This window comes from Acomys russatus, chromosome 3 (genome assembly GCF_903995435.1).
Source record: "Acomys russatus chromosome 3, mAcoRus1.1, whole genome shotgun sequence".
NCBI lineage: Eukaryota > Metazoa > Chordata > Mammalia > Rodentia > Muridae > Acomys > Acomys russatus.
In genome coordinates, this window is record NC_067139.1 from 6,898,625 (window position 1) to 6,922,512 (window position 23,888).

The 23,888-nt window shown below is 41.0% G+C and overlaps 1 protein-coding gene across 1 annotated transcript in view; it reads left to right on the top strand.

Moving 5' to 3' along the window:
* The first annotated feature begins 330 nt into the window (after nucleotides 1–330).
* Aoah (acyloxyacyl hydrolase) overlaps nucleotides 331–23,888 on the top strand; it is a 193,287-nt gene continuing 169,729 nt past the window's right edge. The window contains exon 1 of the mRNA XM_051168326.1: nucleotides 331–608. Within this exon, the coding sequence (XP_051024283.1) occupies nucleotides 482–608 (127 nt within the window). The 5' untranslated portion in view covers nucleotides 331–481. The remainder of the gene's footprint in view (nucleotides 609–23,888) is intronic.

Sequence of the window (23,888 nt, forward strand, 5' to 3'; positions counted from 1 at the left end):
CTGAAGGGCTGTGTGCCAGTGATGTGATGTCTGGTTTTAGTTTTCATTTTATTTTGTTTTACAAGAATGAAAGGGGAAGGGCCTCTCTCTTCCAACTCAACAGCATGCTTTGGGCAAACCTCAAGGTTCACGCGGTTTATGGTCACTGACTCCAGCCAGATGCCGGAAGTGCCGTTGCTGTCACTGTGCAACTCGGGTATTTCTTTTTCCTGAAGTCTTTGCTTAGAGGGACTGCTCACCAAAGACTTTTCCAGCTCTTCTCAGACCTGGACATCTGAGCCTCCCTCCCCCCCCCCCGGGTGTGTGTGTGTGTGTTTGTGTGTGTGTGTGTGTGTGTTCACATGCTCTTGCATCACACTTTCTGCAAAGTCTGTTTATGGCAGTGTGCATTGGGGTGTGGTAACTGCTGAGGGGCCAAAGAGGGTTGAGAAGTAGAGTGATCGTGTGGACCAAGTTCGTGGCCCCTGGCACACAGCTCAGGATGACAGCCCCCTGGAAAGTCCTCCAGGCCACCCTTCTGTTTCTCCTCCTGCTGTCTCACTCACTGGCCTCTGTGCCCTATGAGAACCAGCCAGGTGCCAGCTACTCCGATGCCCACAGCTGTGTAGGTACGTACCTTTTTTTTTTCTTATCTGTTCATAACAATGGGGTCTGACACTTTGCTTGCACAATGATTCCTCAATCTCAGCGTTAGATGTGGTAGCATGGACCTGTTTGTACTCCTGGTGCATAAGGGCATATCTCCCAGACGGAAGATGGCCTGGCCTGATTACTGAGACCCTGCCTCAAAAGCAAACAAAGAGCCTTCTTCTGTGATTGGAAAGGTTTTCTTCTGGGTCAGCTCCCCTAATAGTCTGAAATCCTCACTTCTCTTCATGGTGCTGACTTCAGACATCTGGCTTGACTTGCTGCCCTGCTCCTCCTCGTCCTCCTCCTCCTCTCCCTGACCTGGTACTGGCTCTTACCTAGCCCTCTCCCTACCTTTGTATTCATCTTAGTGGGCAGGGCTAATAACATACTTCACTGGGAAACTGAGAACTAAGATTATTCATGTATGTCTGTGACATCTGTACACAGTGAGGGTTCAGCCCCTCAACTATCTTCATTCTTTAGGGAATTTAGCTATGGCGGCCAAGCAGAAACTCTGACCTCTGGCTGACATACAGTTTTGTGACTCCTCCTTCATATGAACATTTTATTTCCATGTTCTCTTTGTCTTTGCTTTGTGTCTCATGAGGACAGTAGGGAATAAGATGAGACCTTCTATGCTGGCCAGTTTTCTGTCAACTTGACACACACTGAAATCATCTGAGAGGAGAGAACCTCAATTAAGAAAAATGCCTCCATGAACTTGGAAAGCCTGTAGGACATTTTCTTAATTAGGGATTGATGGAGGAGAGGCTGGTTCATTGTGGTCAGGTGCTGGGCTGAGGAAGCTATGAGGAGCAAGTCAGTAAGCAGCACCCTTCCATGACCTCTGCATCAGTTCCTGCCTCCAGGTTCCTGCCTTGTTTGAAATCCTGCCATGACTTCCCTCAGTGATGTACTGTCACCTGGAATAGGGGTGAAGTGGAATATGGAGTGAATTAAACCCTTTCCACCTCGAGTTGCTTTGGTCATGGTGTTTCATCACAGCAACAGTAACCCTAGCTAGGACACCTTCCATATTCATAGTATGCATGGAGCGTGTATCAGAAGAGGAAGCTGAGATGGCATGGGCAGTGGAACCACATAGACTCGGAATTAAGAAACAATTATCAGTAAACAGACGTCAATATGGAATCCTGGCCAAAAATAACACTAGGCCTATACTACACACAGACTACCTGGGAACATGGTCTGACATGTAGGAATTCTGTGTGGAGGTCAATCTGAAAGTCTGGATTAGTCAGGCATGCTTTGCCAAAGCCACAATCTTATTAAGGATGACCACCAGGGAACACATCTCTGGACCCAAAGACTCCTTTTCAAAAATAAAACCCAAAGAACTAGATTCATTGTTTCCTTTGTGACCAGATCTAGGAGGGTGAGGCGTCAGCTTTACTTGGTGTTTAGTTGCCTAAAATCACGACTTACTGTCATTCCATTTTCTCACAGCAAACCCAGAAACCTGTCAGGGAAAAGCTCCCGAGAGTCAGTTCCAGGGAGGCTGCAAAAGAGCTTCCTGGGTTTAGTCCAACTGTCTACCACGAGCTCCCCGAGGCTTCACACCAATAGAATGGACCCAAGCTTCCTGGTTTTTTCCCCCAACAGGTCCCAAGCAAGGATAGGGGAAGTTGAAAGCGATATTAAGAGAATCCCAGAGATTTATCTACTCACGCAGAGCAAATGAAAATAACAACCATTTTGTTGCAGCATGATTTTCTAGGTAAGGAATGTGGACAGAGCCTCGATGGTAATTTTCTGTTCTATGTAGGATTAACTAGGTTGATAGGTGATCTCAAAATGGTGGGTTGATGGGCCCGATACTAAGGTAGCTTCTCCCTCCCCGCTCACTCTCAGTCCACTTCAAAAATCCATTTTATTTCCCTTTCCATGGATGTGGTGGGGGGGGGGGGTGTCCATGCATTCCTGCTAGATCCTTCCTCTTTTCCTAGCCCCTCTGGGTCTGTGGAATGTAGCCTGAATACCATTTATTTAACAGGTAATATCCAATTATAAGCGAATAATACCATATTTGTCTTTCTGGGTCTACGTTACCTCACTCCAGATATTTTTTTTTTCTAGTTCCATCTATCTGCCTGCAAATTTCTTGATGTCATTGTTTTTAAAACCACTGAATAATACTCCATTGTATAAACGTACCACCTTTCCCTTATACAGCTAAGGGACATCCAGGTTGTTTCTAGTTTCTGGCTATTATTCATAAAGACTTTATGAACATAGTTGAGCACTTGTCCTTGTGGTAGGATGGAGCATTCTTTGGGTGTGTGCCCAAGAGTGGTCTAGGTGGATCTTGAGGTAGATTGATTACCAATTTTCTGAGGAACTGCCACATTGAATTCTATAGTGACTACAAGTTGGCACCCCCCCCCCCCTTGTGGCACATCCTCACCAGCACGTGATTTCATTTGTGTTATTGATCTTAGAAGTATCTGTCTTTAGAGAGGTTATCACAAAATTTAGAGAAAAAGCTAGACACTGATCTTGTTCTGCAGCCATAGTTTGCAACTCCCCAGCACTTCACCAAATATATGTACTCTACATGTACTATATGTGTGTAACATATGTGATTTTGTAAATATAAATTAGGATTCCTGGTGTCTTTTTTTCCAGGATCCTTAATGTATTTATCTGTCCTTCTTCCCTCTCCTTCTGTATTGCCCTCTATTCTCCCTCCCAGTTAAAGTCTGCCCCCCTCCCCGACTTCCCTGTTTCCCCCTTCCTGTCACCTATGGTCTGATGTTCCCCACTTTACAACTTCCCCCTTCTTTGTCCCTTTTTACTTTCCTAGTTCCAGTGGCTACTTGAGTTTTCATGTTTGCATCTATAGATTTGGAGCTCAAAATCACAAGTAAGAACCTTCAATGTTTGTTTTTCTGAGTCTGGGGTATTCCAGTCAGAATAATATGTTCTAGTTCCATCCATTTACCCCCAAATTTTATGATTTTCAACACAGTTTTCTTTTTCTTTTTGAGTTTATAGTGTGTGTGTGTGTGTGTGTGTGTGTGTGTGTGTGTGTGTGTGTGTGTGTGTGTTCCCTAGATACAGATCCCATGTCAAATCTATGTCTGGCTAATTTTTTTTCCTATTCTGTGAGTTTTTCTTCACTTTCATAACTGTGTCCCCTCTACAAGAAATTCTTTTTTATTTGATGAGCCTCTATGACTTTTATTTCTTGTGCTTCTGGGGTCATATCCAATTGTTGCTGTTGTTAGTATATCACTCTATTTTCTGCATATGCATTCCTTTTTCTTATTTCCCAGACACCGAATCCCTAAGCAGCATATGGTGACAGGGTATGAAATCCCTACTAAGATTGCAGGTGAGAAGAGTCAAATTAGGCCTGAGACAAGTTCAGGGCCCAGATGCATGTTTGCAGGTGTGTAGCCCTAGATTCAGTTCCCACTGCCCCAAATAAATAAATAAATAAATAGGAATACAACTGATTTAAGAGGACTATGAAAAGGAGAAAACTTTCTTAGGATAAGTCAAGGAATGAAGTTTAGACTCAAAAGTCAGAGAAACAGTAAATCCTAAAACTCCAGCCAGGCATCAGGAAACGGTAAGCTCCAGGAAGCTGGGGTAGCCTCTCTTCTGGCCTCTCAGTCCTGGCTCTAATTCTGTCCTGCAGATGAGCTGGCTTCATTGATTTCTGAGCTTCGGTCACCTTTGTGTGGTGGTAGAGCTCACAGATTTCTGGGTCCTCCATCTGGTTGCCAATCCCAGTTTTATGGCAGAGAGGACCCGGGCTGTCACCACACCACTGAACAGGAGGCAAGCGGCAGTCAGGAAAGCCATCCCTCGGTGTAGACACAGTTGCTGCAACTGAGAAGACACTTCCAAAAGGACCGCGCACAGAAGGTGCCAGGTTACTAAGCAACATCCCATTGCAAGCGAACAATCCTGGCTCCCAACCAGGAGCCTTGAGTTGGGGAACTGAACTCTAAGCCTGAGAAACGAACGGGTCTTGACCTCAACCTGAGTCGGAAAGCTATGGGAATTCCATGTCATTTGCAATTCCCTAGCTGTCCCATCTGCGCTCTGAACAAGTGCTCACTGGACTGTGTGTCAACTTTCCAAGGTTATGAAATCAGTAAAGAGCCAGGTTCCGATGTGTGAAACAGCAATTTCAGTACAGAATGAGTTACAGGCCAGAGAGTCCTTATGCTTCTTCATTGACACTTAAACTAATTCATTGAGTTTCGTGGATGATAAGGTACCGCTTGACGCTGATGAAGCCAGTTAAGGGTTTTACAGCTTCACTCATGCTCATTTACGTCTTAAGTAAGCGCGCCCTCAGAGCAGGCCCTCTCCCCTCCTGCACACACCGCGGGGTGCTTGCAAACTCTGCTTGGAATAAGAGACCAAAGTGCTTCTGTGGTCTCAAAGCTGTGTGAACGGGAAAGAGTGTCCTTAACAGAAGCAGGGAAGGTTCGGACAGAGGTGGCAGGGAAGCGTGCAGGGACATGGTCCTCATTCAGATACACCCAGATTTCAGTCTGTTCCTCTGTAACTGGGCAATAGTTCATAGACACCTTTTCTGCGGGTAGCGGGAAGCATTTCCGATGACTTCTTCCGATTCGGGTTCCCTATGGGGAGCAGGGGTCCTCCTCTACCTTTCTTCCTCTCTCATAATTGCTTTAGTTCTCAAATCACCCCACGAGTCACAGATCCCAGACTTTAAGGTGGGCTCAGAGCTCAGTCCTCAGATGCTAGAGCTGCAGTCAGGCTCTGGAGTTGGAACAGCAGCGCTGCAGCCCCACCCCGCCGTTCAGCCTCTCCAAGGCTCTTCCCCATCCCAGTGAGAGGAAATGACCAGAGCCACTTAGGACAGCGCCTCAGAAAGCCCTTAGGAGACTCCCAGCGGCAATGTTTTAAATAGAAAAGAAGGACAATGGAAGACAGAAGCTGATCTGGTAGCCTCATCTCCCCTAGGTACTCAGCAGAAATGGTGGGCAGAAGATGTTTTAAAAAGAACCTGTGTGTGTGATGGGGGAGGAGGAGTAACCTGTAGTCTGATCCTCAGGACCCACATGCTGGAAAGAAAGAATTGATTCACCCACGTTTTCCTCTGACCTCTGTACACAGGCTATGGTATAAAAATGTACCGACATAACACAGTACTATGTCCAATGAATATACACTAAGAAAAATTAAAAATAAATAGTGAAGTGATTTCACAGCATGGCTTTCTACAAGCCACCAATAAGCTCAAATTTACACGTATTTGTAGTCTCCGTTTCTGTATACCAGAAGTCTGGATGTGATGTAATTGGGTTCTTCGCTCAGAATTGAAAGGGTTGAAGTTGAGATGTGAGACAAGTCTTGTCTTAGATACTGTTCTATTGCTGTGAAGAAACACCGTGACCATAGCAATGTATATTTTTAAAAAGAGCATTTGACTGGAGACCTCCTTACACTTTCACAGGGTGAGTCAGGACTTTCAAGGCAGGGAACACGGCAGCAGGCAGGAAGGCATGTCCCTGGAGCGGTAGATGAGAGCTTACATTCTGATCTGCAAGCGGAGGCAGAAAGAAAGGACTACTGGTTGTGGTATAGGCTTTTGTAACTTCAAAGCCCACCCCTTGGGACACACCTCCCCTAAAAAAAGGCCACACCCCTCCTAATCTTTGCTACCAAAAATCCAAATTTATGAATCTTCTGGAGCATTCTAATTCAAACCACTGCAGAAGTGATCTCTCACTTAGGACTCAGGTCCTAACTTTCACTGGTTGTAGACAGTATTCAGCACCTTCCATTTGCAGGATCAGGGGCCCTTTGCTTACTATGAGCTGTTGTTCAGCAAAAGAAGTCAGCAGCATAGTGTTTCTCTTCTGTGCAGCGCCATCTAGAGAAAGCTCTGCATTTCAGAGGATTTGCTGATTAGTATTTCAGGCCCACTCAGGAAAAAATAGTAAGTCAAAGTAAATTGGTTAACATCCCAATTACATACACAATTCCTTTGTTATTGTGGGCCAAGTAACATCAAATGTCACACACACACACACACACACACACACACACACACACACACACACACACCAGAGGACCACACCAGGACCAACAGGCCTTATCATTCTGCCTAACGGACATTGAAATGCTCAAAAGGAAAGGGAAAGGCCACCAAATGGAAGCCTGTGTTCATATCCTATAAAAGCATCCCTGACTTATGCCCAAATTCATTTTCCAAATAGTCATGAATAGCCTGGCACATGTAACAGAGATCAGTAGAGTACAGAGAAAATTATTTCTGTCTGGTGAGATTTTTGTGTATTTTATGTTTTTGTTTTTTTTTTTTCAGTTTTGTAGACTGTGCTGGCTGGTTTTGCATGTCAACTTGACACAAGCTACAGCCAGCAGAGAGGAAAGAACCTCAGTTGAGGAAATGCCTCCATGAAATCCAGCTGTAAGGCATTTTCTCAATTAGTGATCAGTGGCAGAGAGGCCAGCCCACTGTGGGTGGTGCTGTCCTTGAGCTGGTAGTCCTGGGTTCTATAAGAAATTAGGCTGAGCAATCTATGTGGAGCAAACCAGTAAGCAGCACCCCTCCATGACTTCTGCATCAGCTCCTGCCTCTGGGTTCCTGCCCTGATTGAGTTCCTATCCTGACTTTCTTCCATAATGTACAGCACTATGAAAGTTGTAAGCTGAATAAACCCTTCTCGCCCAACTTGCTTTTTGGTCACGGTATCTGTTGCAACAATGCAACCCTTACTAAGACAGAGAGTTTTATGTTTAAGCTTTTACTCATTAACTTCATGCTGCAAATGTGGAAAGAAAAACACATTGCTCCAATGCCAAAGCCTTTTTACTGAGAAAAGCTTACTGTTTTACAACTCTCAGGGTATGAGCAAAACTCAAAGAAAGAGGCTGTGAATGCAGCCACAGATTGATTAGAAGTTCAGCACTGTGGAGAGATTGGAAGGTTTCGGGTCCAGAGGCCAATTACCTTATCTTGGACCAGCTTTAGCAAGGACTGCAAACTAATCACAGAAAACCATAGGAAAGAACTAAATTGAACACATTTTGCCAATGTTTAGCAAACAGACTTTGAACAGACATATAAGGCGATAATAAAGGGCCAAATGAGAAGTCTAGACTTGAAAAACCAATAACAGTTATTATCACTAGATAGGTTGGGCAGATTTGAATTTAAAGGAGGAAAAAAAGCCACAAATTTGAACACAGATCAATGGAAATTATTCAAAACAATGCTAGAGGAAAACTGGACTTGAAGGAAAATAATCCAAGCCTTAGAAATGTGTGCTACAATGTCCAGTATCTCAACATCTGTGAAATGGGTATACTAAGAGGAGAGGAAGGAAAGAGGAAGTTTGTAAAGCTACCGGAGAAAAAGATAAAAGCCAACACTGCCTCAAAAATGGAGAAGAATGTTAGCCTACTAATCCAATACTCTTCACAAACTTCAAGAAGAATAAATACAAATCCTGACACCTCATAGCCAGTCTTCTGAAACCAAATATAACGTAAATCCTTTGAACACAACAACAGAAACATGACATATTCTCTACAGGCATGCAGTATAGCTGGTGTCTTGCCTCACTTCCGAGCTGTGCAGGCAGAAGGTGGTAGAACAACATAAGGTGCTGAGAGGGGGCAAAAAGCTATTAACTCAGAATTCCATGCCATATTAAACTATAACTTAAGATGGACATAAAATATAAACGAATTTCCTGCTGAATAAAACAGAGAAGCACTGCTAGTAAGTTTGTCATCTAAGAAGTACTAAAAGGGACCTGGAAAGATGGCTCAGTGGTTAAGAACACTTACTGCTTTTGCAGAGGGCCCAAGTTCAATTTTCAGCACCCAGATGGTGGTTCACAACATATAGACACCAGGCACACATATACTGTACATACACACATGCAGGCAAAACAGGTAAAAATAAAAATAAGTCATTCTAAAAAGATAGGAAGAAGTGCTATAATGGCTGAAGAGATGGCTCAGTGAGTAAAGCTCTTGACACACACATGCCCAGACCATAATTCATCTCTAGTACCTGCGTAGATATTGGGCAAGTGTGGTGGCCTGCCTCAGATCCCCAGAGCAAATCAATTACCTACTTGAGCGAAATCCTTGAACTCTAGGTTTATAAGAGAGGCCCTACTTCAACATGAAATATGGAGCACCATCAAAGTAGCTACCCAAGGTCAACCTCTGGCCCCTGCATGTGTGCGTGCACACATGGATACATACATGTACATATTCAACCTTATATGCACATTTTCTACATATATGAAAATACTCATGCACCATATACTCACACACACATATATAATATACATACAGATATATATTAAAATTTAAAAGGACTAGGAGAGAAACCTTTCAGAAAGAAAGCATACTAGGTCATAACTTAGAGTTATAGGAAGAGATGGAAAGCATGGACCATGGTACATATGAAAGGAGATACAATTATATACACAAATACATTTCTGAGTATGTGCGATGCAAATGGTAAAACAGTAATTAAAGCACTGCATGGTTTGGTCTACAACATGAGAGCACTAGCCCAAAGGAGAGGGGAGGAAATGAACCAGTGTAGGAACAAAGTCGTAAGCTTATGAAAATTGCTACTAGTCTCATATTAATTTTGATAGATTGGAGCTGCACATTACAATTCAGGGACCTCAGGGAAGGCAAATATTCAAGTAAAACACCAATAAAAAGTTGCAAGAGATAAAATAATACTAAAAGACACTTGTTTTCAAGCACAAAACGGTGGGAAAGCAGCAAAGACAGAAGACCAAACAAGAGCGCGAGTGAGTATCACAGGCAAACAGAAAGATCAGGAACATTCTCTGCAGGGACCACACAAGCCACTCAAAAGCCAAGATAATCAGAGTGATATTGCTCTTTCTAAAGTAAAATCCAACTACGTTCTATATACTCAAAAGCATACCTACATCTAAAGGCTTACCTACGTTGAAAATAAAAGGATGAAGAAATATCTGACAAAGGAAGAGGAACTCCAAGGCTTCTTACTGTGAGACGCAGGTGCTTTAAACTATGGAGAAGTATAAAAACAAAGAATTATGTTTTATAATGATATGGGAACCATTATAGGAACAAGAGGTAAGTCGTTATATATTACTCTTGCACATTGTATTGTTCCTATGTAAAAAAAAAAAAAGAGCTTTAAATATAAGAAACAAACAGTTACAGAACTAGAAACAAGATTATGCAATTTTGTAACAAGGTTCGAACATTGCTTACATCTTAAAAGGTAGAACTAGACAAAAGTGAGTAAATAAGAATCTGGACAATACAAAAGAACTTGCTAATCTCTCAGAGTACTTCACCTAATAACAGCAAAGTAGGCACGGTTCAGGACAGGCTATGTACTTATTTATAATATAGGTTCCAGGAATCAACCTCAGGACAGCATGCTAACACAGAGAGCACTTTACCAAGCTAATCATCTTCCAGTCCCATTTTGAACTCTAAAAGTTATCATTAGTTCCTTAATAACTTCTTTTTTAAGTTCCAAGATTATTGTTCTATTTCTCTTATAATCATTATTTAACTTATAGGGACTCTATGGCTTGGCAGAAATGAACAATCGGGTTTCTGGAAGAATGAAATCTAACTAAATTAAAACATAGCTATATACTCCTTGTTTTTAATAATGTGCACTTAAAAATAATTTATTGGTTAAAACCCAACTCTTGGGTTTTAATAAATTGTATCCAAGGCACACAAAGTCCTTTTGGAAGTTTAATTTTGCTCTGATACTTTTGGGGGAAGCCTATGCTCAGTGATCTCACTGATATTGAAGGTCACTGCGTGGGTGTCTGTACAACCTCCTCCCTTAGGCTTCTTTTATTGTTTCTTCTCTGGCCCTTTGCTTTCCTTTATTTTACATCTGATCTGATTTATATCTATTCTGATTTATACTGTTGCATTAAGTGGCAACTGTTCTACTCAGAAGAAAGTATGATTAAAGCAGCGTTTTATACAGTTCCATGCATAGCTCTTTAGTTATGCTTAAGCATTCTAGATTTTATATAAAAATAGATGGTGACCTATCATTAAGAAGTTCGTCTCTGCTCCTGGTAATAATGGGCCTGTAAGTTTGTACATTTATTATTATAAGTTTATAAATGAAAAAATGTCAATTACTTTAAGATAATTTTATGTTCTTATTAATGCTTTATACATAATACAGGGACTGAAATTCAACAATTAGCTATAATATTTATTTAATATTTTGATATGATTAACATGTGCCTATAAAAACAAATTAACTTAAAAATAGAATCAGTGAAAAAATGTGATAAGATTAAAAAAAAATGTAAAATTTTGCATGAATCCCTAAACTGGGCATGATAGTAAATCGCTTTAATCCCAGCTCTCAGGAAGTAGAGGGAGATGGATAGCTGTGAGTTGCTGGCCAGCTCAGCCTACATAAAAACTTCCAGTCCATCCTGGAATGAAACCCTGTCCTAAAAATAAATCAGAATGTATTGTATAAAAATTTCCAATAAAAATATTTTAAAAACCTACTGATATAAAATACTCCATATGGATCCCTGAAAAATATTTTTAGAGAACTTAGAGTTTTAATAGTTTGAAGATGACAATGCAAATCAGAAGGCTAAGTAGTTTTATAACTTCCTATAGATTTTAAGTGTAATGCCTTCAGAAAGCTTTGGGCCTGTTGTTAAGTTTTAAGCATGACCATATATTTTTTTAATAAAGACATACTTAACTAGACAGATAATTATATTAACTACCTTTCTCATTTTTATTATAAAAATACCTGGTAAATGTAACTTAAGAAAGGTATGTTTATTCTGGCTCAAAGCTACTGTGTATAGTCAATTTTGTTTTGTTTTGTTTTTAAATGTATTTTTAATTTGTATATTCACTTTACATCCCAATCATAGGCCCCTCCCTCTTCTCCCCCTGGTCTCTCTGTCTTTTGTCCCTGTGTCCCAGAAGGGATGAAACTTACCAGCTTATAACCGCTTGATTTCTCCATGTTCTATGCAGTGACTTCAGAAACACAGTCTTACCATTATGTTCTGGAGGATAAGCAAGTACATTGGCAATAACATGTGAAGTTTGGGTCTAGGGAACCTCATTGGCCAACAGCTCTATCAAAAGACATAGCCCATTCTCAGCACTGGGCTTTTTAGTTGTTAGTCTCTGGTGTCTAGTAGCAGCAATGTTGCCCATTTATAAGGTAACTCTATCTTAAAATTTAAATTCACATATATATGTGTGTGTATGTGTGCCTGTACCTGCATACATATGGAAGCTTCTACAGTAGTACATTTTCATATGACTTTTTTAATTTATTATGTATACAGTGTTCTGCCTGCATATACACCTGCAGGGCAGAAGAGGGATCAAATCGCTTCATGGATGGTTGTGAGCCACCATGTGGTTACTGGGAATTGAACTCAGGACCTCTGGAGGAACAGACAGTGCTCTTAACCTCTGAGCCATCTCTCCAGCCCTCATATGACTTTTTGAAAAGTCTCTCGTGTTATTTATCCCTCCCTATATTTTCTTCTCTACCTTGCTCTCCTCCCAACCCAGCCTTTCTATTCCACTATTTCTTTCTCACACTTTATGCCACTGTGTTTTACATCCTTGTTCTTGAAAGCCCTTCCATGCAACCTTTCAGGGTTATGATTTTCCTAACATATATGGGTATTTAAAACAAAACACACATATTTGAAGGTTCAAAGCTAGCATCCACCATGAGGGAATATATGTAAGAGTAGTCTTTCTGAGCCTGGCTTGCCTCATGCATAATGATTGTTCCCAGCTCCATTTGTTTACCTCAGGAGTCTACAATTTCATTTTTATTAAAAGATGACTGACATTTCATTGTGTAAATATACCACATTTTCATAGTTCACTCATCAGCTGATGGACATCTAGCCTGTTTCAATTTCCTGACTATTATGTATTGGCGCACCAATGAACGTGGACGCACCGCAATCTCTAGAGTAGAACATGGACCCCTTTGCGTACTGTGTGGTATAGACAGACCGTGGTATAGACAGACCATGGTATAGACAGACTGTGGTATAGACAGACCGTGGTATAGACAGACCGTGGCGTAGATGCATTTCTAGCTTATTGAGACACCTCTACACTGGTTGCCATATTGGCTGCAGCAGTTCGCATCCCCGCCCATAGGGAATAAGTGCTCCCTGTCCACTCCATCCGTGTCAGCTTTTGTCATCATTTGTCTTTGATCTTAGCATTCTGACTGGAGAAAGATAAGATCACAAAGTAGTTTTAATTCTCATTCTTTCAAGAGATAAGGATGCCAAACATTTTCAAAAATGTTTCTCAGCAGTTTGCAGTCCTTCGTTTGAAAACTCTGCTTAGTTCTATGCCCCAGTTTTAAATTGGACTCTTTGCTTTCTTGATATTTAGTTTCTTGGGTTGTTTTCCTTGTTTGCTTATTTATTTTGGGTTTTGGTTTTGTATAGTTTAGATACAAACCCTCTATCATATTTATCTGGTAAAGTTTTTTTCCCATTTTGTAAGTTGCCTCTTATTGAAACGACAGTTTCCTTTGTGTACAGAAGCTTTTTAGTTCCACAAAGTTCCAATTTTTAGCAGTTGGTCTTAAAGTTTGTGCTATGAGGATGCTATTCAGAAAGTTCTTTCCCATGTCAGTGAGCAAACAAATATTGTCTACTTTCTTCTCTGTTAGATTTAAAGTATCAGGTCTTATGTTGAGGTCCTTGATGCCCTCGGAGATGAATTTTGTGCAGGATGAGAGATGAGTACCTAGCTTCTTTATTCTACATGTAAGTCTTCAGGCTTACCACCATGATATGTTAAGGATGTTCTCTTTCCTCCGATATGTAGTGTTGGCTCTGCCAAGATGAAGTGGCTATGGTACTGTGGACTTACATACATGTGTCCTTCATTCTACTCCATTGATCTGTGTGTCCGTGTTTATACCATTGCCATGCAAGTTTCATCACTATAACTCTAGGATAACGTGAAATCTGGAATGGTGATACTTCCTATAGTCTTTTGGATGTTTTGTGCGTTGATGTTTAAGATTGTTTTGGCCATCCTAGAACTTTGTAATTCTATATTAAATTTAAGATTATGCTTTCAATTTATGTGAAGACCTTCATTGGAGTCTTGAGGAGGACTCCATTGAATCTGTAGATGGTTTTAGTAGGATGGCCATTTTCGTATTAATCCTACCAATCCATGAGTAGGAGAGGGTTTACATCTTTTCATCTTCTTTTCTCAATAGCTTAAAGTTTTTACTGCATTCTCTTCGTTAGATTTCTTCTGGGATACAGTTTGAGGCTGTTGCTGATGGTACTGTTAGGGACATTCCCGTGATAAAGCACAGGTTATTCAGTAAAGCAAGCATAAATTTATTTAAAAAGATTAAAATAATATACTTATCTATCAAATTAAAATTCAATAATGAGAAAACGTGAAAGCAAAATAACATTTTATTTCTAAAACATGATGAAAGAAGCTGGCTTATGATGCCAGATAAATCATACTTGAAGAAAATTGTGTAATTTTTAGAAAAAATATTTTAAATCAGTACCTTGAATTCTGCTTCAAGAATCCAACTAAGTGAAAAGAAAGAATATAAATATCAGAAAGAATAATAAAATAAAAACAAGTGCACTAATGAAAGCCAGGTACTATTCTTAGAGAAAATGAACAAAATCAATGGACTTTAAGGTGACCTTACCATTTAAAGTGAGTAAATGAAATTCTATAAATTTCAAGAAAAACATAACACAAAAAGAAATTAAAGTGATTATAATAAGATATTATGGACAACTTTGTGTCATGAAAGTCAAGAATTTGAGATGCAATGGAAAATTGTACAGGACCAGAATACTGAAAAATGAATGAAATAAAAGGCTTGAATAGACCTGTATCAAGTCAAAACTCATATTAATAATTAGAAGTTGAATTAGTGATTTTGGGCTACAGACAAAAACAAAACAAAACTAGACAGGTGACAACCACCAGAATGGATTCTCTTACAATTCTGGAGTCAGGGTCTAAAGTTGCCTATGTTTGTCTCCAGGGTTCTGAGGTTGCAAAGTGTCATCCTGTTCTTTGTCTTATAGCTGTGTAATTGTGAGTTTGTGGTCATGTGGTTTCCTCTGTATATATGGTTGCCTCTTCTTGTAAGAATGCTTTCTATATTGACTATGGGCCTGCTCTGTGCTAGCATGATCTTATCTCCATTAATTACAGCACTAATACCCCCATTTCCAAATAAGGCATATGATCAAACTCCAAGAAGAACATGCAGTTAGGAAATACTAGCCAAGTTCATGACATCTCAAGACCAACTGTTCTCACTAATGAGTCCCATAAAATGTTAAGAAGGAAATAATTTCAATGAAATGTAATTCCTTTCATAAAATATAAGAGAAAGGAATATATCCCAGCTTGTGTTATATTTTGCCCCAGTGTTAAATCCAGATAGACATCACTAGAAAGAAGTTAACAGAACATTATGCTATGAACATGGATTAAAAATCTCTTAAAATACAAAATAAATCCAGCAATTTATAAAATTAAATGAGTGATGCCCTATGACCAAATGGTCTCTTTGCTAGACATACTTGGCTGACTCATGGTCTAAATGTTGATTAATAGAATGCACCAAATTAACAAAGTAAAGGGTATAATTAAATTGTCAGTCCAGCAGACATATGAATTATTTGATAAGATCCATTAAGATAGATCAACAAATTATGAAAGAAAAATGGGTTCCACCGACTTGATAAAAGACATCTATGAAAACTCTAATGTTCACTGCAGATTTAACTATATTTCCTTCCAAGGTCAGGAGCAAGCTAACATCTCCCCCGCCCCCAACACACACACCATCCCCAATGACACACACATGAAAAACGCTTGTTAAAGTCATAGGTAAAAATGAATGGAAAACATAAATATTTGCTGTTTTTTTTAATTAATGTATTTATTCACTCTACATCCTGATCATAGTTCCATCCCTCCTCACCTCCCAGTCCCACCTTCTCCCTATTCCTCAAAACAGGGGAGCCCCACTTCCAATCCATTCCTGCTCATCAAGTTGCATCCAGGACTGAACGCCTTCTCTCTCGCTGTAGCCTGACAAGGCAGTCCCACCAGGGACAAGTGATCAAAAAGCTGGCAACAGAACCAATGTCAGAGAAAGCCCCTCTTCCCCTTACTAGACGACCCACATGAAGCCTGAGCTGCCCATCAGCTACATCTTTATAGGAAGCCTAATTTCAGTCCATGAATGGTCCTTCAATCTCAGCAAATCCCTCTGGGCCCTGGTTAGTTGGCTCTGTTGGTCTTCTTGTGGTGTTTTTGTCTGCTCCAGTCCATACACGCCCCCTCCCCCTGCCCCCCTTTGCCCACTTTTTCCTATGCATTGCCCAAGGCTTGGCTGTGAGTCTCAGCATCTGTTTCAAAGCGCTGCTGGGTGGAGCACCTCAGAAGATAACTCTGCTAGGCTCCTGTCTGCAAGCATAGTTGAGTATCTTCAGTAGTGTTAGGGGTTGGCTCTCTCCCATGGGGTGGGTCTTGGGGAAAGCAGGGGTGCGGGGACAGAAGACCTGTAGAGAAAAGAGAAACTGTCTATGGGAGCATCTCTGTGACAAGCTGGAGACCTAAGTCAGGGTAGGATCCTGGGAGGATATGAGGGGAACTCTAGCAAAGACTCATAGTACCAGGGGTCGAAGAGAGCACCCTCCTAGTTGAGGGAGGGGAACACCAACACCCACAAAAACTTCAACCCAAAACTCACCCTGCCTACAAGACATGCAGGAATAAAGATAGGATAAATAGAACAGAGATTGAGGGAATATCCAACTAATTTTTTTTTTTTTTTTTTTTTTAGTTTTAACAGGGGTAAGCAAAATAATAGTAAATATAGTAAAATCTAGGTGTTGGTTAATTTAAGGATATATTTACCCAAAACAAAAAAAAGTGGAAGACTCTATCGATTAACAACACAGTTTTTCAAGTCGGTTGACTTTTAGCTCCTTCAGAAAAACTAGAGAAGACAATAAATTTGTCAGGTTATAAATCATTCCAAATAATTTTCAATGATAGATCATTCTAGAATTTTGGTATTTAACTCAGAGGAAGATCAAAGGACTGACTGATTTTTCTGTATAAAAAATATAACCATTCCCATCTATTTATGTAAATATCTTTCTCTGCACTTGCATGTGTAAAGATAAAAGCACAGAAACAAAAGTTATGATAAATTTTCTCTGTAGATAAATAATATTGATTAATGCATATAGGTATTAATTCAGGTGACCCACCCATTTCATTAGGATATATAATTATAATAAAAGTTTACCTTAACATTCGATAATTTCTAGTATATTGGGAATGCATTTTGTTTATATGTTAGCTTTACTAATAAAGAAACACAATCTAGAACAATTTTAAGTCATATTTATTAAAATTTTTATTTAAATTTACAAAAATTTAATGTAAAAATTATAATAATGAGATCAATAAAGTTTTTTACCATTAAAACATATTTCATCGGGATAAAATATATAATGGAAGGAGAACTGATTTAAATAGAATCCAAGATAAAGAATTGCCAGCAAAGGAGAGCTTAGTTGTATATTTTTAAGTGAATGTGCATAAGCACAAGCCACTGATGTTCATGTTTATTTACACCCACTTGAAAGATTAGTTTCACAGTTCTGATACCATATTTACAATCTGTCCTGAATCACATACTTTGCAACTAATTACATTGACAGCTACGCTAGTAATTTTTAATATCAATAAAATGTGTTCTACCTTAGGCCCGAAACTCTTCCCCACCTGCCCACCTAACTCTTCTCACTCCTTTCCCTGAATGCTCACCGTGAGTCACACTCTTCTTTCTCAGCCCCACGCCTCTGGGGAGAGCATGCGTTTAGGGGATAATACTCACCCAAACACAGAAAATCTCAAAGGCTGGACGGTCTTACTAGTGAGTCTCATAAAATATTAAGAAGGAAATAATTCCAATAAATGTAATTTCATAAAATCAAAAGGAAAGAAATACATCCCAGTTTGACCCAGTGTCAAATCCAACAGATGTCACAAAGTAAGAAATTAACAGAATGTTATTTTATAAACATAGATGCATAAGCTTCACTCAGTCACATATTCTCTAGGCTGTGAGCACATTGTGCAGGTACTCTGTGTGTGTTATGTATGTAAGGGGGTGATGGTGCGTAGTGTCTTAACTTCATGTCTTTATGACTCACTTTTTTATTAATTAATTTATTGCGATTACAACTCATTGTTCTCCCATCACTTGTATCCACCCGTTCCTCCCTCCCTCCCACCCCCACCGTATTCCTCTCCCCTACGTCCATGATTGAGGAAGATCTCCTCCCCTACTTTATGGTCATAGGCTATCAAGTCTCATCTTGGTAGCCTGTCTATTCTTTCTTTGAATGCCACCAGGGCTCCCCACCAAGGGGAGGTCGTCAAACATGGAGCACCAGAGTTCATGTCAGAGTTAGTCCCTGCTCTTCACATAACTGTGAAGAATGTCCTGTCCATTGGCTAGATCAGAGTACAGATTCAGTGTTTACTACTTGTATTGTCTTTCGTTAGTGCAATAGTTTGAGCCTTCGTAACTTATTACAGCATTGCCCTGTGTCTCTCAGCGTGACCTGAGTTTTCTCATTGCCTTGCTTGGCCTTTTCTTGCTCTTCCACGCCCAAAGCTCTTGTTTTCACCAGTAACTACCTAATATGATGCTCTCTTATTTCCAGTGTTCGAGGAACAGTTGTCAGTTTGGAATTTGCTGAGCATTTTCTCATCAAAGGCAATATTCCAAGTGGCAGTTGGGTTGGGACACGGAGCCTTAGAATCTTCCCAAATGTAGAAAAATATTAGATATCTGCAACAAACGTAATTTCAGCCCTAGGAAAGTAAAAGCATTCTCAATACCACACATTTTTCATAGATAAGATGAAACTTTGGTCTCCAAAAGTGTTCATGAAAAGTCTGTCTGTCTGTCTGTCTGTCTGTCTGCCCTCTGTGAATGCCCTAGTAGGTGAGAGGGGAAGTAACATTTGTTAAATGTGTCTCTGCTGCAGGCACCGTGTTTGTGTATTGGCTGCATCACTGTAGCCCTGACACTCTATCTTACAAACACGCTGGGATCATTTGCTTGCTCAGGATTCTGTGGGCTGGGTCCCATTGGATGCCTGCAGCTGAAACACCCTGGGCCCACTTGGGCAGCTGTACACAGCTGGTAGATGGGGACGTGGCAGGAATGAATGATGCAGAATACAGAACGGCCTCATTCATAAAACTGTTAGCTGGCCGGTCTCAGGTTGGGGTGCCTTGATTTCCCTGCCAGCATGTTAACTCGCACTCATGGCTGCCACCTAAAAGAAATCAAATGTCATCAAGAGCCACCAAGCCTCTTGAGGGGTGGGTTTCATCCCAAGCAGTTGCCACTTCTTGAACATTCCAAAGGGATGTGAAAGAAATTCCACCCCTCATGAAAAGCAGATATGTTTATAGCTCTGGTCAGCATTTTTACTGTCCCACACAGGAAGAGTTCCAGGCCGCAGTGAGCAGTCTACCCAAGGTGTATGGCCAGAAGTGGGTCCCTGTGGCAGGCAGTTACACCCAGGCCCATTTGCGTCTCTCGTCATGAGATCAGGGGGTCTGCTTCTACTGCACGCACTATTTTCAGACTCCAGGTATGAAGGGATTTCCCATATATGGGATCTCAGATAGTGACACAGGGGAAAAAATGCATAGTCCTCCCCTGTCCTCAATGCTAAATTCAACACCTGCTTGGACAAACACACTTTGAAAAAACCAGGCATTTTATTAGTGGCCAGAGAGTTATCTGTATTGGGAGGGATTACTCAGCTCTCAGCTCTCCCCAGAAAGCAATTGTTAGCTTGTCAAGGCAGGGAACACTCTTGTTAAACTGTAGAGGATCCCTCCGTCCTTCTTTTCCCAACATAATATCTTATTGATTATTTGGAAATTTCGAACAATGTGCCCTGGTCACACTTGCTTTCCATTACTTCCGGATCCACCTTCTCACCCGTGTGACCCTATTCAAAGTGCACCGGGCCCAATTGGTGTTGCCCACAGACTCACTGGAGCATGGACAAACTCCCATCCCTTTATTCCTGCTGCTGAAGAATGCAATGCACATCCCACTGCAAATGCTGATTAACAATTCAATTGAAGGGGAGTGCAGCCTACTGGATGGAGGTAAAGTTGGTCCCCACATCAAAGCTGTTCCCAGCAAGGTGTTCAGTGCTTCACACTCCATTACCTGCACATCTGTGGGGTCCCTTTGATCATACCTTCTCACAGAGCAAAGGGATGAGAGAGGGAGGGTACACTTGGTCTTCATCGACAACTGGTTTTTCTCTGTCTCTGTCTTTTTTCTCCCCATCTCCAGGGCCTGGCCCCTTTTTATCTAGCTAATGGATTTTCCAATTTTAGCCACCAGTGGGACGGGACTGCAATTCTCAGCTTTAATGGGCTTTCTCTGAGTCAAAGTCAGAAGGAAAGCTGGTACCTGGACTACAAAGAAGCAGACTGGTCTCCAGGAGCCCAGGGCGCTTTGCATGCCTCCCTTTAAGCCATGGTTTAGAACAAATGCAAGTAAGCAGTAGAGTGGATTTTTCAAGAGAGAGAAATCCCAATCCACGGTCCACAAGAATGGACGTTCTGAAAAATCAGACTCCAAGAAGCACCTCTTTATGTCCCAAGTTCCCCCAACATTCCTGCAGAGCTAAGTGAACGTCTGGTGTCCACACCTTTCGTCCTAGCCTGGCTATTAGGCCATTAGTTGTAACAAACCATAATTTGTAGTTATAGCAGAGAAAGAAAACTTGCTGCTAATTAAATTGTGAAAAGTATGGACCCTTCTACCATGCTCTCTCGGGTGCAGGTCTTGTTTCTCTGCTGAGAATGCTCTGTGCTGTCTCCTGCAAAGTCACCTAGTAATCCTTCAGCTGCTAATAACCATTGAGTTGGTAGACACTGGGGAAGTAAATTGTGAACGCCCCAGAGACAGGGATCATACTGCTGTTTACCTGGGAGCATATCAGCAGTTGAATGCGTGATTCCTTTGTTAAAAAGCCAGTGTTACAAGACTCCTCTCATTTGGGAGAAACTATATGCAGAGTTTTGTCATCTTCCCTCTCCTGCCCGACCAGTACTTGGAAAAAGGAGGCAGTGAGCTAATGTTTCTAGCTGCAAAACGGCATGATGTAGGGGTCTCCTTGGAGAGGGAGCCCCTCACCCCACAGGGTAGAAGATGTTTCCTAAGACTGTTTTTTTTCCCTCACTTTCTTAGTAAACATGTGTGGTGCTTTCGAAGGGTGCTGTCCCTGGAGTGGAAGAAAAACATAACCGACTCTGCTCTCTAGGCAGCTGATACCTAATGCCAGTCCAAGGTCACTAGTACAGTGGGCCCTGTATGTCCCTGGCTCAGTCCTGTGTATCCAGCCAACCTCTGATCACAATGTGTTGTAATTGTCTGCCTTGAATAGATACAGACGATTTCTCTTGTCAATTTCCTGAGCAATGAGGTATAACAACTATTTGGAAGCTGTACACATCGCATTAGCCGTTATAAATAACCAAGTGGTAACGTAAAGGATCTAGGACAGTATATATAGGTTAAGGGTCTTGAGCACCTACAGATTTTGGTACCCTAGTGGCGTTCTAGAGTGTGTCTATCACAGATAAGACAGATGTCTGTATAGAGTTCTGAGATAAGGGAGAAGAGACTGAGTGCGCAGAGAAGAGGACGTGACCATCAACAAGGGAAGGGAGGGGAAACAGCTTATGAAACCAGAGCCTTTTGAGGAAGGAGTAGGGCTAAAATGAGCTTACATCATGATATAGATGTATTAGAGGGGGGTAATGTGCTAATTTCGGATCCCTCTTAAGATTCAATATATTGAATTGGGTGTGGTGGCGCACGCCTTTAATCCCAGCACTCGGGACACAGAGGCAGGTGGATTGCTGTGAGTTTGAGGCCAGCCTGTTCTACAAAGCAAGTCCAGGACAGCCAAGGCTATACAAAAAACCCTGTCTTGAAAAAAACAAAACAAAACAAAACAAAAAACAAAAAGAAGAAAAAAAGATTCAATATTTCAAAAAATGGTGTCTTAAGGAAAACCAAGGCAACATGACAACTCCCAAATATTTTATGCTCTTTTTTCATCTTGTTTTTAACAAAAAAATTCTATCATACTAAGATGGTTCTTATCATTAATCCTTACCCTCACAGTGGGTCTAGTCTAACTTCTAAATACTCCTAGCCCACTTTAGTCATGAATATCTCCCATGCTCCTTTGTCATCTGCTTATGGGTTCTGACTGAAAATGTTTTTCATGAACCCTATAGCAAATTATTTGGAGGTAAGAGAATTTTGTTGCTGTTAAGGTATCTGGAATTATAATAGCAACAGTCTGAGTATTGGAAACAACTCCTCCCCTACCCCATGAAATCTCGGCTTGGCACCAGTACCAGGCCTCCTAGTAACACTGCCAGATGCCCATGTGCACCCTGCTTTTAGTCCATTCTGAGCGTCAGTCAATGCAGCCCACTGATGGGATGCCTCAGGAGGTGATTCAGAGCATGTTCTACCTCATGCTGGCTTATTGGGAGCTGCACAATGTGTATGTTTCCAGTGGAATGTGCTCTTTGGCTCAGGGGATGCCACCAGCTGTCCAGAAATGGAACTGAAATCACCAGTAAGCTAGTGGAGCTGGCAACCGCTGTAGAAAGAACCACTAACCACTGCCCAGCAAAACACACAAGCTCTTCACTTCACTTCAGGCCAGTAAAGAACTCTGGCCTCTATGGTATAAATAGGCACTGTGCCAGTCACAAAGCGAGGGAGACCCCTCCTCCATTGTTAAGGAATGAAGAGTCCACTCTAAACTCAAGACTGGAGTTCTGAAAGGTAGACAGCTCAACGTCACAGCATCTGCTAATGGCTAATGCGGGATTTAAACTAGTATTTCTGATTTGTTTTGTTCGAAGACTTTTCCTTTTCAACTGCACTGCAGCCTCTTACTACACTGTGGGACTTATTATTTTCCATTTTCAGTTTAAAATTTTTAATATACTTTATACACTCAAAATGAAAGTTCAATTGGTCATTCCAGGTAAGTCGAGTGGTTTATTATCTTGCTATCTTCTTTCATATCCTAACTGTTTTCTAAAATGAGATTACATTGTGTTTATATTTTAAAAACAGAACAAATAGACATGAGAATGCTTTGTAGGCCGTAGAATGTTCATCAGTATTAGCTACTAAATTCATGGCAACTTAAGAAAATCCTCAAAGGTGATGAATTCATTAGATAATACAGCCAGTCAATCTTGATGGTTGATGCTACCAAACATAGCAGCAAATAGGTGCTAGCAGCCCAGGGAGATGTCAGGTGCTCAGGCCTCAGTATCTCAAGTCTAGTGGTCCTCACCTCCCCCTGAGGAGACAGAGCAACTGTAAGCCAAGTGCTATTCGCACTTCAATATCCAGAGGTGATGCCTCTCGTTTCTTCCTCTAATTTTAGGGAAGGTTTTACTTCTTTCTGTTTAGAAGTTCCTGGTGACATTGTTCACCTTCAAGCAGCAGCCATGGTGAGAATTTGGCTTTAATGACACTAGAATGCTGTGGCTCTGCTTAGTCATCTTCTTCTTCTGACTTCTAGTCAGCCTCTTCATGTGGGACATCTGTGCTACAAATCTGCTAACACGTGCCCACTTTTCTTACGGGAAGGAAGTCTAGCAACTTCTCAACCATTTACATGTCTTTTAGGAAAGGGATGTTTCTATACCTCCAGCAGCTTGGGGGGATTGAGACAAGTGATAGAACCTTCTAGAACTGTGAACTTAGTGACCCAGGGGAGTCATATTTATCTCGTATCAAAGTAAGGGAGAAAATACATTCCTAACATGCTCAAATTTTCTTCTGGACATGTAGCATATTTGCTCCGTACTTTGTAGGAGTAGCTGTGCAGCCTATGACGCTTCACAGGGTGTTCTAGTTCAAAGGCAGACTCAGCTGCATCAGCTTCCTAATTAAGCCTCCCAGTTTCAATATTAAAAAAAAAAAAAAAAAAAAAAAGTCTTATTTCCTTTGTTATAAGGAAACCAAGACTTAAAGAGGGAAGATATTGAGTCCAAGGTTCTAAAGTCAGGACTCAATC